Source organism: Siniperca chuatsi, linkage group LG19 (assembly GCF_020085105.1).
Source record: "Siniperca chuatsi isolate FFG_IHB_CAS linkage group LG19, ASM2008510v1, whole genome shotgun sequence".
Taxonomy (NCBI): domain Eukaryota; kingdom Metazoa; phylum Chordata; class Actinopteri; order Centrarchiformes; family Sinipercidae; genus Siniperca; species Siniperca chuatsi.
The window spans coordinates 13784150-13804395 of NC_058060.1; the positions used below are offsets into that span (position 1 = coordinate 13784150).

The 20246-nt window shown below is 39.2% G+C and overlaps 2 protein-coding genes across 3 annotated transcripts; one reads left to right on the forward strand and one right to left on the reverse strand.

The window, feature by feature from the left end:
- Window positions 1-91: 91 nt before the first annotated feature.
- Window positions 92-9571, reverse strand: fbxo15 (F-box protein 15). Of its 2 annotated transcripts, none has more exons than XM_044177282.1 (10): window positions 9385-9571; window positions 9170-9291; window positions 6190-6294; window positions 5350-5589; window positions 3563-3766; window positions 3330-3459; window positions 3107-3189; window positions 1947-2092; window positions 1646-1770; window positions 92-1240 (listed from the first exon to the last, which is right to left on the reverse strand). In XM_044177282.1, exons 2-10 carry the CDS (start codon window positions 9268-9270, stop codon window positions 974-976), a joined length of 1401 nt encoding a protein of 466 aa, XP_044033217.1. In that variant the 5' UTR covers window positions 9271-9291; window positions 9385-9571; the 3' UTR covers window positions 92-973. The 2 variants fall into 2 exon arrangements, with proteins under 2 accessions (XP_044033217.1, XP_044033216.1); XM_044177281.1 differs by having other exon boundaries at window positions 9526-9566.
- Window positions 9572-12981: 3410 nt separating this feature from the next.
- Window positions 12982-16211, forward strand: cbln2b (cerebellin 2b precursor). The gene is made up of 4 exons (XM_044177284.1): window positions 12982-13328; window positions 13720-14264; window positions 14940-15059; window positions 15170-16211. The coding sequence occupies exons 2-4, from the start codon at window positions 13977-13979 to the stop codon at window positions 15365-15367; spliced, it is 606 nt and encodes a 201-aa protein (XP_044033219.1). The 5' UTR covers window positions 12982-13328; window positions 13720-13976; the 3' UTR covers window positions 15368-16211.
- Window positions 16212-20246: the final 4035 nt, after the last annotated feature.

Genomic DNA, 20246 nt, shown 5'->3' on the forward strand with positions numbered 1-20246 from the left:
CATCTGCATGAGTATGCTTCTGACTTAAAATCCTCTCTTTCAAATGTTTATAGCTCCATGTCAATGCATTGCTTAGATATAAAAACATGTCTTCAACTGTAACAAAAGAACATTTATTGAATCACAAACAAATACAAACAAACAAAATGGTAAAATATTTTATAAAACTACTTCTTAAAGAAGTACATTTGAATATTTGTTTTAATAATTAGGAGTTGAACCTTTGACCAACAGTCTCAAGTTTGTATTTTCTTACAGAATATTTTCACTTTTTTGTATTGATTTATTGAGTATTACAAACACACATGTTGTGCGCAAACATTTGGAGTGTGTCACCTGAATAATTATAGAATGTTTCATTACAATATTATTATAATCAATACATTAATGATCCCTAACTATCAATGGATTATTAATTATATTTAAGTTATATGAAAAATTGATTACATTAATTAGTTCATAAAACAGATGCAAAATTATTTTGTGTGAGTAAACCTAAACTGTAAAACACACATAAACAAATAAAGCATGGGATAAAATATAACAGGAGGACACATTTGTAAACTGAAATAAATTTCAAATTTCAAAGCAGATCATAAATTATTCCATAAATCCATTTAAAAATATATTCATTTATTCAGCATTTAAATACAAAATGATATAAAAAGTATCATTACTCTGGCAAATAGGCACTGCAACATTTTCTGTATATACAAAATAAATCTCTTGATAAATTGCTGTTTTAAAATTATCAATTAATTTTAAAATTACCATTAACCACTAAAAGTGTTAAATTATTCTGGTGGTACACTCTATTTTCACTATAAACAAGGTGATGTAGATGTACTGATATAATACAACATCAGCATATCATATATAGATGTAATATGTTTAATTAAAATATTAAAAAGCAAAATCGTAGTATTCAACTGTACTGTAATGACTAAAAACCTGTTCCAGAAATACTGCAGGATCAGTAATCTCTAGTGAAATGCTTGTTGACTTTGCAAACAGTCACATAGACAACTAAGCTTATGAGGAAAAACTGCTTTTGTTCTTTCATCCACACAAGTTTTATCTTCACCTGACCATCTGAGTCCAGATAGTGGATCAGGAAGTGCTCACCGTCATAGTCATAGGAGACAGACGCCTTCTCCAGCTCCATGGAAACAGGAGAGCTGACACACCAGAAGGGTTTCTTGAATTCGTCCAGTAGAGTCAGACTCATGATGCAGCAATTCTGGGAAAAAAGTAAAGAAATAAACAAGTGTCAAGACCTCTTTTATGCATGGACTATCGATGCTGTGATTTCAGTGAGGATACAGTATGACAACTTCTTGAAAAAATCGTTATCAAGGAGCACATCTATATCTATAAGTCAAAACTATCAAAATTCATGAGAAAAATGAGAAAAAATTCAACTGTATTCTCCACAGGAGATAAGAGGGAGTGATTCTATATATATATCTAAATTAACTTTTTAATAGATCTATGTACATTACAGTAAAAATAGCACAAAGTCTCCATAGCACTTTTTTTTTTACTGCTTGTCAGCAACATACCTAAGATGTTTTGGGCATGCATTTCTTTCTTCCTACAACACATAGTGAAACAGTGCACAAGTAGCCAACAGCACATGTTGTACCTCCACTGCGCCCTGCAGGGCCTCACACCTCCAGGGCAGGGTGATGTTGCCTGACAGAGGTGTGTGCTGCGACAAGTCTGCCCTGCTAATGGCAGTTAACTGGATTAGGCCGTCACAGATCTGAGCTGGTCGAAGACAACAACACACAACAAGTGAGTCTTAAAGAAAATCGCATGAGACGATTAAAAATATTGTGTTATGTTGCCTGTATTTAAATCTACGACACCACCTAGACACCTCATATATATTTTCAGCATCATTTAACACTGTGACTTAGTGAATATGAGTATAAATAAATTACTTCTCCGGCAGAAGAGCTGGGAGAAGCTTCCGGACATGATCTCGCATACAGTGTCGTGCAGAACAATGTGTAGTTGGTAACCATGGAGACCGTATTCAGGGTCTATGTCATCAAAAGGGGGTTTGACCGTTGGCTCCACATAGGGGCTGGAGGAAGAAAAAAGTAAAAAGGTAAATGAAACCAAGACTGCAGTGAGTAAAGGGAACATTAAGAAAAAGGTTTTTCATTAAGGAGGCATTTCAGAGCTTTATTACTTTAGTGGACTGTAATCATAATGTGCTGTAATATTGTGCTCTCACAAAAAACCAGGAGAGGGGGCTATGTCCACGCTATGCTGAAGAGACTCACAATGGGATGATCACTGAAGCACCTCCAAGGCTATACACCAACTCCAGTACTAAATATCACATAACTTGGATTATTTTTTTATTTTCAGATGCATGGAAAAATGTGAACACTGTATGGTTTGGCCCAGTGGTTCCCAACCTTTTTGTGACCCTTTAAATAATGTCTACTTGTGACCCCTCTTCACGGGCTGTGGGCTGAGTGTGTACGAGATTTGTGAGCAATTCAACCAAAGAGTGATTTTTCCCTCTCAGACTGTTTCCTTTGCAGGATTTTTAGAGGGCTAAGAAGTGACAGTATCCAGTATTTCACAAGAAAAAAAGCAAAATCAGAAAAAATGTACACTGTCTTGTTTAACAGAAATTTGTTGATAACTTTTTTCCTGGATCCCACTGATCTAGCTCACTGTTTTTTTAAAATCAGTCAATTTAATTCAAACTAAACATTATAAACACAAATTTCTCTAACGAATTACCCTATCTCTGTTTTAAGGTCTGCTAATGAGTGAATTCAACTGCTTGGAGTTGCACTGCACTGTGAATCAATTAAAAAAATCACTGGCGTAACTGGTCTTGACCATATATAAAAATGTGGTACAGTCACATTATCCACTGTGGTAGTGAAATACAGGTGCCAGTGATGCTGACACTTCAAATGTTGCCCTGCTGTGCAAAATAGATGGGTCACATCAGGGGCATCAAATGAATCCTGTCAGTTATCGCATCCTTTGAATTTGAGCCCTAACCATCTGATGGTGATGTAGTGCACGCCATGTAAGCATGTGAATAAAAGATGCCTGTTCAAGCACAGCCTACCAAACAGAAGATCCCTGGATGCATCTTTCCACCAGCCTGTGGAAGTGAAGGGTGAACATGACAAAGGCAATGGAGCATTGGTCCTGCAAAGAGAGCCATTGCTTAAATTCTCCTGCTAAATCAGACATTTTAAGTAAAACAAAAGTGCAGCTACAGTTTTCTGCTACTAAAAGACTAATGAATAATAATTAAAAAATGCTATGGCTGCCTGTGAAGTAATTACCCTCCAGACACCGATGATGATGCCAGGCTGTAGCAGCTTCAGTTCAACCAGTCTGTCCTGGCCAATGACCTGCATGCTTTTAGTCATAGTCTGCATGTCTAACTTCGCTATGAGGGACCTCCAGCCAGGTCTGACAGAGCAAGCAAAGAAAACAGTAGGTTTCACTGAGAGAAAAGAGGAAACAGAGACATACTGTAGAGAGAGAGAGTGGAGATGGACGCTGGCTGTCTTACTTCTTTAGGCCGGGGCAGCTGAGGGCTATCCTCCTGACACTGTGGAGTTGAAAGGTGGAAATCTGCTGGTAGTTGGGCAAGCAGCCTCCTCCGCTCCAGCACAGCGTCACAGATGTCTGGCAGAACTGGGACCAGCTCAGCTCATATGTGACCTCATGCCCCGACTTATCAGAGACAGTCAACTCCCAGGTGACGTGCAAGTTTCTAGAATAAGATAACACAATGCAGGATAAAGCAAAAAGATATGACAGATTTGGGGGTTTTGTAATAAAAGCATGTCCAGTTGTTTAGTTGCAATGTAGTATGGTGGGGGAGAGAGCTTATCTGCTTAGCTTCATTAACAGGCTCCCTACTTTATTAAGTGGGAAATAACTCACTTAATATTCCCTAATAGCCATATGAAGACACCAGTGAATTGCAATTGCTGAACAAAAATCTAATGTTTTAAACATTTATTTGAAGTTAATACAACGCAAATAACTGGGCAGTGTTGGGTAAAGCTTAAATCAGGCAAACTATGAGTTTAATGGCTATCACGTTTCTTTTGACAGCAGTAGGGAGTAGTATGACTGCAGATAAGCTGTTCTTTCTAATGAAATGATATGCAACGAATCAAATGAAACTGCAGCTGTTGTGAGAAATCTCTTGATCCAATTCTGTCTAAACTCTGATTCAGGGCTGCCCCTACCTGTGATGCAGGCGGTGTGTCGCTGAGGCACCATCCAATATCAATTAAGTGGAGGAACAAAGCTAAAATCTGGAGCAGCCCAGGAGGCCCCAGATGACCCAGGGGATTTCACTCTGCATTGTCTGTATGTGTGATGTCTTGTGAAATGATTATTACCAAGGTAAATCGCATGCTCCTCAGTGTCTCTAACAGACAAACCCCCACAGGGAATTGTCTGAGCTGGTGGGAGGAGGGAGGAAGGGGAATGTGTGCGTGCGTGCATGCATGTGTGTGTTGCGGATGAGGAGTTGGGGGGCTAAGTAATTTATTTCAACAATTCAGACAGCCTCTGCAAGGAACACAATTATTTCTACTTCCCCTCTGTACCACAGCGACTGCCACAGAACTCAAAATTGAGTGCTGCACAGCCTCTAATCAGAGGTTATAAAAACACAGCAGAAACCGCGGTGGAGGCGGTGAGGGAGCTTTCCCCTGCATGCTGGCATCCCCCCTGAGCAGACATTGCGTTCAGACAGAGACCTCCTTTCTCACCTTTAATAAGAAAGTGTCATTAAGTGTGATATGAAAAACAAACCATGCTTTGTTTTTGATTGCCAGTGGCTCGAACTGTCCTCTACTCTCTACCCTTGAACTTTCTTGACAGTGAGGGTGGATCTCCAAAGTTTTACTGTTGGCTAACTGCCAACAGTGCATGGGTTCTCATGATACCTCACAGAGCTGCTTCCAATTGTAAAACAGCTAGACATACCAAACAGACGGCAAATGGCAGATTACGGTATGGTATACAAAGTATGATCAACACACCTCCTATTAGCTGAAATAACGAAAAAGCAGCAAACTGTAAAATATAAAACTAACTGACACAAGGATTCACACAGAAATAATGAGACATTTTTCTCACCTCAGTAGCTAAGGGGTTCAAATGCTTGAAAATTCATGGTAAGCACTCGATTAGTTTAACTCACAAGCAACACTTGTCAGGATACTCAAGTGTCTGGTAAGTGAAGTTGAGTGCCCGGTACATTGAACAAATCGTATACCTCAGGTACTTCATCTAAGTGGTTTTCAAAAGCAGTTTTTGCCTTGCTCCACCTCTTACCTGAGGACCCGCTCTGTTTGGCTGGGCAACCCAGTGTGACAGCTGATGAGCCCGAGATGTCTTTTCCACTTGTTCATGTCACATGCGGCTCCAGTCCTGAAGTACAGCCTCTTCCAGTAGCCCATGGCCCGATGCTGCACCTCCACTGTGGTCATCTTCAGCAGCAGTTCATCCATGCAATTAGGTTTCCCCTTTTTATTCTTGCCAAACTCTGCTATGTATATCTTGTTCCACAGAGCACTGCGTTGATGGTATGATAGAAAGGTGAGAGATTGCTGCAAATGAAAACGACTGAAAAAAGTTCATAGATAAATGATTGAATGATATTAAATGTCTGGTATGCTATTTTGTAACAGGTCTGCCATTCTAAGACAACAGAAAAATCCTCTGACTTCTGAAATGATGCATTTCCTGTTAAAGTGCTACTCATAGGTTGAATTTCTTACTACATTTATACTTAAGATTTCATGGAAATTATGCTTTGAAAAGTATAATATATATATATATATATATATATATATATATATAATATATGATTTTGTATGTTTTACAAGCCATAAAAGGCGTTTTGAGCAATGCCCTGAAAAACACAGCTTCACAAAACGTCACATAAGGGAGTTGGTTTCCCGCAGTAGCAGGTGGTAGTGAGTCTGGGCAGTTGTCTTATTGTCAGTCTTTTATTAGCCCTACAATGCACTGGTAATTTTTTTCACTTGTGTAGAGAAAAAATACTTAAAGTAATTCCCTGATTTGTAAACTGTCTTTACTTCCTGTGTTGGACTGGATTCCTAACATTTTCATGTATTTAATGTACATTAACAAGACCTGGCTGATACTTACTTATCATTGGCAAGCTGATAGAAGAACTTATTGATGTGGCTGATGCTGAAAAGAGTGGAGGCATCCAGGTATGACAGAATCTTAATCAGGATCTCAGATGGCAGTCTACAGAAAAGGTAATTAAACATCACTAAAAGGAAGTGACACCAGTGTTTTCATGCCACCTGTTGCTCAGCATGCAGTTTTTTAGAGGCACCAGTGTATGACACAAATGTGCTCTCGACAGGCAACTTGGCAATCTTATCATACACTTCTGACAACAGAATGAAATGACCCGAGTCGATGTTCTCATTTAGTAGATTTGGTATAAAACAAACGCAGTATTAACTTCAGGACTCCCTGTAAAGCTTCACTTTTGTAAAATTCACATTCTCAAAGACCCTTCTCAAGCTGCAGGAAGTGATAAATTAAAGTGCGAGTGAGATCCAAACTGAACAAGCAAGCAGAGCAAGAAGCACTCATCAATGTGAAATCACAAGTCACAAAATGTTAGATATTTTATCTTTCTTGGGTAAATATGAGTATGAGTGTGTTTGGATATTAAAGACAAAATCTGTAAACTAATGTTTTTGTTTTCATCATTATTATCTATCTGCCTATCTACCTATCTGCATGGTTTAGTGTGCACTAAAGACGGCACGCTTTTCTTGGTTTGAGACACTCTTCATATCTGTTATTTACAAATATTGATCAGGTTTGTCTGGTTGCACCTGTCATGGTTAATTATGCCAATGCCGTCTAATTAAATCACTTCAGTAAGAGATATATTCATGACATGTCCAGATTACCTACGTGGTCAATCACTGACATTCCACTGCACACCAACAACCAGAAGAAACTACTTCTAAGATGCAACACTAAATGAATAAACCATCTTTGGTGAAACTTTAACATGGGGAATGTTACATATTTTACCTTTAAAATTCTAAATACTCAAATAGTTAGCCTCTCACTGACATTTGGAGCTGTCAACATGCAGAGGTTCTGTTTCAAGTCATTTTTGGCATTTCTAAGACTTTGGAAAAAGGAGATGGCCTTAAGTTGAACTTATAATATATCCACATTGCCAGTACATTGGCACATACAGACAGTATGTTCATCTTAAACCAGTCCACCATAAAACTATTTAAGATTTCAAGATTTTTAAATTATTATAAATACGCTGTTTCATTATATCTAAACTATAGCTAAAACGATTCATTGATTAGTGGATCAACAGAAAATTCATCAGCAACAATTTTAATAATTCAATTATTGTTTTAACTCAATCATTAGGCATCAAGACTAAAAGCCGACAACAATGCTAGGAGCTCTGTGAGACTGTACTTGGGCATGGCGAGCTTTGAGCTATATTAATATTAGCGTGCTAACATGCTCACAATGACAATGCTAACATGCTGATGGTAAGTAGGTACAATGTTTACCATATTCACCATCGTAGTTTAGCGTGTTAGCATAATATTAGATATTCAGTCATAAACCAAAATGAACAAACATTTTGACCCAACAAAAAGTTAAAGCGACTACAAGGAACTTTCATTTTGTGCTGATTTTGGCGGCCCCTGTGGACAAAAGCGGTAGTGATTCCACCGCCTCGTGTTGTAACGATCTTGATCTGGCTAGTGTGTACATTTGTTTTGGAAGCGAGTGAGTGAAAGAAAGACACAACTTATTTTTAATACTATTTTTCTTTTTTAAACACAGCTGTATAGCAATGAGATAATTTGGGGCTATGTAAGATTAATAACTGTAATATGACGATGGTGAAACAAAGTAAGCTTTGTTTTAGTACTGTTCATACACCCAGGTTACATGTAAGATTACAACTAACAGATTTGGTTGCTCGGTAATAGTAATTTCGTTGAGAAAGCTAAAGTTATCAACATTCCCTAGTTATGTTATGTCTTCATAATAATAAGCCAACAGCAAGATATAGCTCAGTAGCAAGGTCAACATAAAATGTTATGTTATAAGTCAGTTGTATAACAGTAATGTCCACCGTGACTTGTACCTCCATGGACTGTACATAGGCAAATAAAATAGACAGAGGTAAAGTCAGAAAAGTCATTCAAATTCATCCTATGGGGACCATGAAAGTCGGTACAAAATTTAATGGCAATCCATCCAATAGTTGTTGAGATATTTTAGTCTGGACCAAAGTGGTTGGCCAAATGAAAAGACCGACATTACCATCCCTAGAGCCATGCCACTTGCATGGCTAAAAATGTCAAACATTCTCTGGTTTCAGCGGCTCAAAAGTGAGTATTTGCTGCTATTCTCTTTGGTATATCATGTAAATGGAATATCTCTTGGTTTTACAGTGCTAGTTGGACAAAACAAGCAATCTGAACACTTCACCTTTAGATTACAGAAATCTAAACTACATTTACAATAATGTTTCATGCATTTTTAGGGCAATGAATCAGGTGTTTGCATTGCTTTAGACATATTCTCACAACAAACTATGACCAGTTTTTAAAGAGAGTCATTTGTGCTATTGGGGTCTTGAGACATAGTTTCTAAAAAATTACTTTCAGTGTGCATGGTAAAACAATAACCTTGCTAAATACAAATATCTATCTGCTTTAATGGCATTATACCCTGCAGTTCACACATTAGAAATAACAAATAAATACACTGTGTGAAAATAGCCAGTTAAGTAGGCCTATGTAGTGAGGAAAACAACTGTATGCTGACCTGGTGTTCCTTTGCTGTAGGCCCATTTACTGCCGACATTCAATGGGGAACGAATCAGATTGCTTAATTTGAACACGTAGTGAAGTGTGCACCTGTATTGATTTTTGCTGTGCTTTTATTATTATTTTTTTTTTTTTTTTTTTTTTTTTGCTGCAAACACGGTCTATAAATCCTATTACTTACAGGGCAATAAAGCCTTGACTTGCCACAGTTTCTGAACACTGCCTTGCTGAAGTGTTGAATGCCACGCAGGTGAAAATATGGGCATGTTCTGATAGATTACCTTTCCATAAAGTTCTGAGTGGACGCTGGAGATGATTTGTCAGCTCTTTTGGACGTCCTCACTGCCCGCACTCTGGAAGTGACTGCTTTTGGTGCTGCCATTTGTTTCACTGGTCTTGACCTCTTTGAGACAGATACAAGATCATTTATATTTTCTAGGAAGTTAAGGCCATGTAACGTTAAGAGCCACGTTCGTTTGACAGCATTTTAGCTTACAGGCCGCGGACGTTAGGATACAGTAAAATGGGCAACCGTCACTATGTAAACGTTAGCCGAATAAATGGCGTTTGTTCTCCCTTTTAGTTACCATCCCTATTCCTGTAGGCCTATGTCAAAAATTAACTGCGACAGTATTACACTTCTAAACTGTCCGCGTCCAGTCGCCATGGTGATGTCCGGTCAAGTTCCTTCCACGTGCAGAAACAACTTTTCCGGTAGGGAGCGGCGACATTTGCCTTCAAAATAAAAGCGGAGAAACTGTTTATTTGAATCAGAAACTGTATATAGGCTACTGTTAAATGGCCTATACATTGTCTGTGATTTGAATTTAAAAAAGGAGATTTAATTCAAATACTGTTGGGCATGGTTTGCTTGATTGTCTTTCAATATCCAGATCCGATTTCTGCAGGGTTGTTTTGACAAGCATTTAATTTAAGTGAACTCATGTGATCTAGTGGCACTCCATCCTACATTTTCCATGATGCAACTTGATTTGTCCTTTATTAGACCCTCCTTGCCTTGTAAACACCCACACCTTAAAAACTCCTCAACCCCAGTTTGTAATGCAGAGTTTCTATCATATATTTTCTCCGACTTGACCAAACTCCTCCAGAGCCACAGAAGCCTCTAACCACACTAGTAAACTAATCTCCATGTGCCCTTAACTATGTCTAGAAGACATTAAACTGAACTGACATTTAGGTGCATATTGCAAAGGTGAAACCACACATGCAATATGTATAGCTACTGTTTATGAATATAATTCTATATGTTTTGAAGGAATCCACTATACACAGTATTTAGATCCTTGTCTTTAAGTAAAAGTAGTAAAACCACATTGTAAAAATAATCAATACAAATACAAACACTCAGTGTTTCTAATTTCAGACGATCCCCACCGCTTTAACAGACAACAAATACATAAACAAGTTAATCAGCAAGTTCATAAATACAAATAGAGAAAATATCTAAAAATATTTTACTACACACACATACCGGTACTTGTTTCTTTGGCAGCTGGAGAGCTGCCCACCACCTCCCTTACCGCTGAGTATTTAGGGTCAGGGTAAATTTACCAGTTTCAAGGTAACACACACAATAAAAGCAAGCACAATTGAATAAAGTGGAGTAGAAGTATAAAGTAGCATAAAATGGAAGTACAAGTACCTTATAATTGTACTTAAGCACAGTACTTGCTTAAATGTACCTGGTTACTTTCCACCACTGACTATACATATACATATAGGCTACATGTGCTTACACACACACAATCAGATACACTTCATTACCTACTGTATATGTCAGTGTAGGCTATTAGTCGTGTAGGCCACAGTACACACATGCAAAGTCACATACAGTCTTTTTCTGTTTTATCTACAGGCTTTTTTGATTGTTTCATCCTGAATTTAAAAACCTGATCAGGGACTTGGGCTGCACATCAGCTCTATTTTGAACCTAGGTGAGAACAAAACTTCAGTTTCATATGAGATTGGAATAAACTGTTGAGATATGCACGTTGCATTGACTTACTTTCATTTAACCCCAATCCTAACCCAACCCCTAACCCTAATTCAAGTCTTACCCCTAAAATTTTATTTTTTGGTTTAGCTTGAGGGAACCTTTTGTCCACACACACACACACACACACACACACACACACACACACACACACACACACACACACAACACACACACAAAGTAATACCAGTTACTGTAAGCTCTAGCAGGCACAATACAGTCTGCCATACCCTTTCTCTGGGTTAGCAATATAACTCCTCACCAGGGTGTTAGCCCAGCACTAGCAGGGGAGGAACAGGCAAGATTGATGCTATTTGTATCCTCGCACATGCTAAGATAGAGGTCACATCTTACTGATGTGACAAGAGAGTCATAACACAATCTCCCTCCCTTTCACTCAGAGGTTTCTTTCAGGGCTGCAGTGAGAGAGAGAGAGCACTTTCAAATGAACTTGTTTAAGAGTCTGACCTCATTTTAGATACGAAGATTCAGACTCATTTATAGCTGCACACAAACAGATGGACATGCAGGCAGATGGACACACAGATATTTATTTTAAAGTGAGTATTTTAGACCTCGTGAAGCATATGGTGGTGTAAGCACACAGGGTGGACCTCTGATTTTTATAATGTTTAATACATAATATTTGTAACAGAAGTATTAAGTATAGGACAAACTGTAAAAGGTATGGCGACTCTCTTCTTTGTGACAGCGAGATCACTAATGAATGACTCCTACATTAAGCAAAATCAAATCTAAGTCATGAGGGGAATCGTGCTAATATAAATGTGCGATTTGTACAGAAAAACACAAAACCAACCAGACTGATGCCAAGTCCTTTTTATTGCAAAAGCAGATGGCTCGCTTTAAGACCCATCACATAATCGACCTCCCCTTTCTTAGAAGCCAGTAGGCTCTGCTAGCTGTCAGGGAAAATAACCATAACACTTGTGGCCTGATGGAAGTGAAGTCCCTTTTAGGGCAACGGCAGCCCCTGGTATGGTAATGCCATGTAGGCCACATCCATTTCTCTTGCATGTCCCCCGTACTTGACATTTGATTTTTTCTGTAGCTATGTGTCCTTCTGCAGGCCTGGGGTCAGTTGTGGCTCTTGGTTACCTGATGTCACTCTTCCGCATGGTTTGTCAGTCGGTTCTGACAGTGCAATGTTTGTCAAATGGGAGTGAGAAAAGGGGGAAGGATCACCATGATTAAGTCCAAAATAATGCCTTCTCTAGGTACTGCAAGTCGTGGATCATTATACAAGGATGTTGCATTTATGGAAGCAGCTGGTGGACATTTATTTAAGACACATATTCTGTATTGCGTCAAGGTTTTAATGCTTATTCATAGTGACATTCAGTAAAATTCAAGTAAAAGATTTGATTTTGTCCTATCCTATCCATTTGCTTGCGCGCATTCAAAATACAGATTACAGTTTTTATGAATTATGTCGAAGGAAATGCAGACTTTTCCTCTCACTATTTATTGAGCTGATGAGGTGGAAGTGTGTCTATACAGTACATTTCATAGTTAATGTGAGCGCCATGCATAATGTAGCCAGTTAGCATATCTTTAAGTAGGAAAATGACAGCTCATTAAAGGTCTAACGTGAGGGTTCACCTCTTGTGAAGCCCACTCAGACTCTTCAGAGGTGTGGAGCACTGACAGGGAGCCTCTACAAGGCTCTTCAAAAGATGATGGCATGTCAGAAAGTGAAAAGAAAGGCTAAAGGGTGGTACAGAGAGGTGCAGGTCATTCTCCGTGAAGTGGGCCTGAAGTGTCACATGCTTTCAACTTGCTTATGGGGTGTTTGTTAAGTGTGATGTGCATGTGGAATAATGTACTGATATTCCAGTACACACCCATCAGTAAAATATGCAAGCCAGATACCAGTGCAAGTTTGTTATTTTAATCATCTTAATACTTTCGATTTTTTTGACATAATGCGGAAGTCAAACCCGCCACTGGATGGCGCACGAGTATCTTTGTTGGACTGATAAAAATGCTCGTTTAAGTCTCAAATTAGTAACATATACATGCATGCTGAATGTACCATGGAACAGCAAGGTTATTCGCTGCAGCCCCCTTCATGTCGGATTAATCAGGGAGAGATATGAGAAACCCACAGCATAAAAATGACAGACATTGAGAGCAAGTGATCTCTACCGTCCTGAGGGGCCCCTGAGCTCACAACATTGAACTGATTAATATGTAAACAACCCCATTAGTCCACGCATGTGCTCTTAGTTGCGGGATACTTCTGAGGAGTCTTGTTGCAGTGGCTACACACAAAGAATGGGCGTGAGTTGTCCTTCGAAAGGGAGCCCAGAGACTCTTGCTTTTTTAGCACCAGCGATCTGAGCGCTCAGTTCACAGTCTCCGAGAGACAGAGAGGCATACCAGCGAGATGGAGAGCACAGGTAGGTCGTGATTTACCTTTTCTCTACAGAAATGCCTGCAAAGTGCTTGTTTCACCACAAATAGCAACTAGAAAGAGGGAAAAGATAACTAACATCATTTCTAATGGACATTAGAATTTGTCACAAAGTGCTGCGGCGCACAGTTATAGGAAACACTCCGCAGTAGAACAAATAGTTGGTTTGATCAACAACGGACGACAAGAAAATGTGTATTAATATAAACGCGATTTTTAGATTTTGGTATTTACTGACAGCGACTGCCTTTCATTTTACGCACGATAGTCATTTTACGCACATGTAATATACTCAAGTTTAATGACTAAACTATGTAAAATCATTTTCCTACTGCTGTCTGACATGAAAACTCTCATTTTGTCTCTTAAATCATCAGGAATTACAACAACAGTTGTCTGAATACTCTCCCAAAATCAACTAAGACGCACAGGAGGGAGGGGAGTCACAGCCGGGGAGAGTCTGAGTGCGTCTGTGTGTCAGAGGGTGTTTGAGAGAGTGAGGGAGCATCACAGATAGAGGAAGAGAGAGAGCGGAAGAGAGAAGGGAGTAAGTCTGGACCAGTTGATCGAGTACTAAGAAACCTCCAAGGGGCTGCCGGGTTGTATCAGTGTGCACAGGATCAGCGATCCGACCATGGTGCCCGCGCGCTGCCCGGGACCCTGTGCCATGCTGGCTCTGACCCTCCTCTTGGGATGCGGCGTGGCTTTCTGCCTCGGCCAGAACGACACGGAGCCCATCGTGCTCGAAGGGAAGTGTCTTGTGGTGTGCGACTCGAACCCTTCTTCGGACGGAGCGGTCACATCCTCGCTTGGCATATCAGTCCGTTCCGCTGGGGCAAAGGTGGCTTTTTCCGCCGTGCGTGGAACCAACCATGAGCCGTCAGAGATGAGCAACACATCTATGACCATCTACTTTGACCAGGTCAGATATCCACTGAATTTATCACTAACACAGTTTAGCAGAAGTCGAATATGAATCAGATATGGGCCAATATCTTAGCTCCATTACAGTTTCCTCTTTTTTCTCTCTACACCATACATTCTATCTATTTGCCGTGGGCGAGCAGAACTTGTTTAATGTCATGTTTCATTGATTTCCCATCACTGCTCACGCTGTGTGTCATCTGAGGCCTGACTATCTGTAACCTAAAGAACACAATGCTGTTTATTCATTGAAAATGGTTAATTTAATGCTGTGCGTAATTGGCGTGATTTAGAGATGCGCTGCCAAAATGAATGATCATCCATGCAGGATCATTTATCACATATGCGTCTTAGGCCTCGGCCGAATTGACATGTGCATTGTGTTGCTTTTGGTCGGATGTTCCAATAAGTTTTCACGGCTGAGGTCTTTGGACAGCGGCCTGTTATACGCATCAAATTGGGAACCATCCCAAACTGCGACTGAAGTGCAGCCAGAACATTTGGCATTCCAGTACCAGAGTATGACTGAAACGCCAGTCTGTACTCACTGTGCGTGGGAGAGACAAACAATACATTACTACAGAACCACCAGCTGTTATGTTAAGTGAAGCATGCAGATGAAAAAAATAAACAGATAAAGCGCTGTCTCATTGTGCGCCCTTCTTGGTCACAGGTTTTAGTGAACATCGGCAACCATTTCGATCTCAAAGCAAGTGTTTTCCAGGCTCCGAGGAGGGGGATATATAGTTTCAGCTTTCACGTGGTGAAGGTCTACAACAGACAGACCATACAGGTGAGCAATTGTGAAATAGATGCTGTGTATTCAGCCTTAAATGACATTTCAGTGCACCGACAGAACTGAGCATGAGACTAAACTCCAAGCCTGTCTCCCCTCTCCTGCAGGTGAACTTGATGCAGAATGATTATCCGGTTATATCAGCCTTCGCCGGTGACCAGGATGTTACGAGAGAGGCGGCCAGCAACGGAGTACTGTTGATGGTTGAACGGGAGGACCGGGTCTATCTGAAGCTGGAACGGGGCACCCTCATGGGCGGATGGAAATATTCCACCTTCTCAGGCTTTCTAGTCTTTCCTCTATAATCTAATCTGCGATGATCCACGTCGCATGGGACTCCGTTTAGGTCGAGGAACAAAAAAAAAAAACAACCCATGCCATTTATTTTTAACTTAAATAACTGTCAGCCAAGGAAGCCGACGAATATCTGTATACCTAGACTCGTCCACTATCTAGTCAAATACGAACGTTTCCTTGGAGTTTCACATATTCAAATCCATCAGTCAACTTTAACGCAATCTGGATGATTAAACGTATTGATCGGCCAGTGGCGTGTGCTTGTCGGGTATGTGGATTTTTTTCTTGCTTGGAAAACAAACTTTGCCAACAGACAAACGGGTGTACCTGGGCAAGATGGACACGGGAGAAGATGATGAGTGGAAGAACTGATGTCCTGGACAGGCCGAGTTTATTATGCTCTATTTTATGTTTGTATAGCCTTAAAGAATATATGGTTTTCGTCCAAGTGAAGTATATGGAATTATGGACAACCAGAGAAGAAGTGCTTTCACGCCCAAGGCATTTTTTTTGCACGAGTGGAAGTTTTTACTTTGTGTTTTGTGCTGTCAATGGTGTTGCGTTTGGATGCTGAACATATTGAAAATAAGCCAAATGTAGGCCGCCGACGAGTTCATTAAAAGAGAAAAAAGGCGACATATTTCAGCCACCGGAGACGACTTAGAGCCCTTTTATTAAAAAATAATTATATAATTTATAAAGTACATATTCACATTATTGTGTGTTCTACATTTCGGAATCTGCGTAGCTTTGACTGATTTAATGTTCAGTGACGTTGCTCACCAAATGTACATTGTGGAAATAATAGAAGAATCCCTATATGTCCCGCTTAATAAAAGATATTGTATTGTATAGGCTAAGCGCATTTATCACTTTTTATTCACATGATTTTGCATTTGAAAGGAAACAAGGTGAAGAAAAAACGTTTATCAGAAGTGAGAGTTTTGTAAATGAAGTTAAACAAGACCAAAGGCCTCAGGAGGACACAGACAGTGGGCACTGAGACCAGCTCGCTCTAGTCGCTGTCCGAGGTGCTGAAATATTCTGTGGCACTCATTCAAGAAGTCTCACAGCAGCACTTGTTACACGCTAATATAACTACGTCTTAATATGAACGAATAGAGATGCAATATATATACATTTTTAAAGAAATCAACTTTAAGATGATGTTTAAAACGCCTTTCTTGTTGTGGCTTATTGGCAAATGTGATATCATTGCTGGAACGGAAATACTGAGCATCAACACAACATGACTATACAGTGGAGCGTTTTTACGCAGCGCACGACGGATAGAAACTACAGAGAAACGCTTTCTCTTACAGAGCAGAGAGGAACCCCAAATAAAAAATCGTACATTTTGATGGAGAATCACGTATGTTTAAGGCTGATATGATATAAGGCGGCAAAATCGTCTATACTGTAGTTTAACATGCGTAAAGTTTCCCCGCCCTGTGGTGTAAACTTGTTTTTTTATCACATAATTGGATGCCATCTTGTTTGAAAATCAACATTTTTGGATATATCACCCCCCACACACACACAACACCCTTGCCTTCTCTCACTCCCTCCTCCTCTCTCTCTCTCATTCTCACACACTTACAGTCACAGACCCCAAAAAAAAAAAAAAAAAAACTAAATTCAAGGCCAGGTCTGAATCTGAATCAAAGCAAAGAAGTGCAATAATCTTTTAATGCATGATTTAAAAAAAAAAATGCTATCCTGGAATCAGACAATACAGCACACAGTTGAAGAGAAACATGTTGATTTAGAGCATTTTACTAACAATAATATATTCAACAAAACTACTAACTTTTAATATTTTAACACAGGCTACATGTCTTTAAAGAATAAAAATGTTCTGTGGGAAACATACAGGCAAATGTAAAAAATATTAGGGATACTTACTGGTCTTATGATGCACAGTGAATGTGAGGTGAATCCAGGTGAAAGGCTTTATCCTTTATCGATTTCCCTTGTTAAATCTGTGCCAGTCGCAGATGAGTTTGGGGCAATTGAGATGTGGACTGAGCCAAAGCAAAAGCACTCCTGCAACTCAATATCAGAAAGGTGTCCCTACTGTTTTGAACAATTACGGAAGTTGCGAGTTGCGGTTAAGTTGTCTAATTTTGCAGGTCGAGATACCGTAATTATTCTCTCTGATGTAAGACCATTGGGTCAAAGGACAAACTGTGTTAACTCAGCTTAGATTGGAAAAGGTAATTTTCCAATGACCTTTTTAGTGCTGTGGGGTGAGCACTGTTGCATTTTAAACTTTGCTGTGCTGACTTTAGGGACACAATCCCGGACACAATAGAAACGCCTTTAAACTTCCTGCATGGAAGCGGGGCTTTGGTGTGCTTGCAAATGTCCTTACTGAAACAAGTGCATCTGTAGGAGGAGATTGAAAAAGAAAAAACGAAAGAAAAATCATTTATTATTTTTTTTCAGACTTTTTAAAAAAATTAACAAGGTTCTTGAGTGACTAGATGAAGACTGGTTGAACTTCATGAAATCAAAACAGAAAGTCATTCTGTAGAGAAAATGTCCATTTAAAACAGAGCCAGCATGACATTGGCAAAAAATAGACTTAGTTTATGAGTAATGTGGAAAATCTGGCAGAAGAGTTAAGGGCCTTAATGCAACACTTTATGGTAATCCTTAGCTTGTTGAAACACATTCAACCATTGTGCTGTGTCAAACACAGACATAAGAAAACATAAAAATGGTTGTTTGTTCCTCTGGGTTGAGAAAGAAATCCAGCAGCCCCAGAAAATATTTGCATTTATAATTGATATATATATATATATATATATATATATATATATATATATATATATATATATATCTTCATCTTGTTCAACAACAGAAAGCAACAGCTGAGAACAAAGAGAAAGACCTGCTGATAGCCTGCTGATGCCAGCAATAGGATTGCACAAAGCAGCAGAAACTGCCAGCAAATCAGAGTGATTTGGAGAGCATATTAAATTGGCCTATAAAGTGCTAATTGTGCCCATACTGGAATGAAAAGTCTGTTTCCAAATGATTCCCTTAGATAATTAAGATAGCCGTCAAACACGCACTCAGTGCACAGAGCAGATGAGAAATGGCAACAAAAACAATTTTTGGTTATTACATACTATCACTTAAGTCTGACTAAATCTATTCCATCATGTAAAGATTATAACTTCCAAAGATGGGGTTATTTAAGTGCAAGATGAGAGATATATGTTGAAATCTAGAAAGACCTTTTGCACCTTGATAGGTACATTTTATCCAAATTGTTGTATAAAAGATACCATAATGCTTCCAGTTTAGTCAGCCCGAATGGTATTTTTTTGTTTGTAGCAGTAAATATAGACTGACCCACATTTTCAGTTATGTTTGAAGAAAAATTTTCAATTTGTCCACCCAAAAGTACAAGTCTTCAAATATGGGGTCCATTTTTTATGGAAGCACAGATGGCATTTTACTCTGCTTTGTAGGCCACATGCAGATAATTACAAAACTTATACATGCCATTAAAAAGCCCCAAACTCATATGGCTTTTTTTTTTTTTTTTGCTTTTTAGAGCATTATTTGTTCTTCTGGGCCTCTTTAAAGATAATGTCCTCATGATACACATCCTTTGAGGATTGGTCCTTTAATATGTATGACTCAAGGACACAGCACATGCAATAAGATCATTGGCTGGCTGCACCGTGGGCCCCTCGCAGCGGGAAGGTGCAGCAGTGCTCTATGCATTGGAATCTAAATTATGTAATAGACTCATCACACGGATGTCATCTTTAGTTCCAGACTCTCATAGAAAATGTCAGTTATTCATTAATGAGGTTGTTTTAGTGTGTGAACACCCACGCAGGCTCAAACATGGATACGCATTCACACTTCTAACCGTTATGTACATGCATGCACACACGCACATCACAGTGTAATTCCTGCTCATTCAGCCTTGAACAAAGTGGCTCATATTTGGAAACATCTAAACATATCTTCAATCCGCTGTAGAAAAACAACGTTAAAACCATTTTAGCAATAAGAATTAAAGTTGTTTGGTCTTGATTTGAAAGCCGTCCTCTGAAGATCAAAACCACTTTGACATTCATTTCAGCTCCTCTTGTAGTCTCTAAGCATCTAAACATTTAATTACATTGTCTTTGCATATCTTCAGAGGGTGATTTGTTCAGTTTTAACAAGGATGATAGCTGGCAGGTAAAGTGTCATCTTTTCGCAGCTTTTTTTTTTTTTTTTACACATTAACAGGAAAAATGAATTTATCATTTGTGCAAACAAGATGAATGCCACCCTCCTCCTCCTCCTCCTCCTCCTCGCATTAAAAAAAACCCCACTGCAATTTATTTATTTATTTAGTTCTAGTGAATGACAAAGTCCTTTACTGGAAAAGAAACTCAAAATTAAACGTTGCTCTTGCTTGATGTTGAAATAGTTATTCACAATCTTGCTCTTTGTGGCACAAACCAGTGAAAACAATGTCTACTCTTCATCCACCCTGACATGACGCACAGTTTATGTCATGGCGCAGTTGTTATGTACATTGTTAATTTAGCTTCACACCACACGCTCAAAAATTCTCAGATTCAATGATGATTCTTTTCTTTTTTTTCATAATGTAGGTAGTATAATTAAATTGACACTTTCACCTTGAAACATCCCTTCACTTGTTTAAAGGGTTCAGTTTTCACAGATCCCAGTAACAGCACACACTGGGGATACATTTGACCTCAACTACAGACATTTCTTTTCTGCTACAGTGAGAAGCTGTCTTCGTCAGACCCAACATTTATACTCCCGTTCAGAGACCCGGAGGTCAAGAAAACATGTTGATACTGTTGGTGCACTGCGAGGCCCTTAAGAAATAGTTTCCTGACC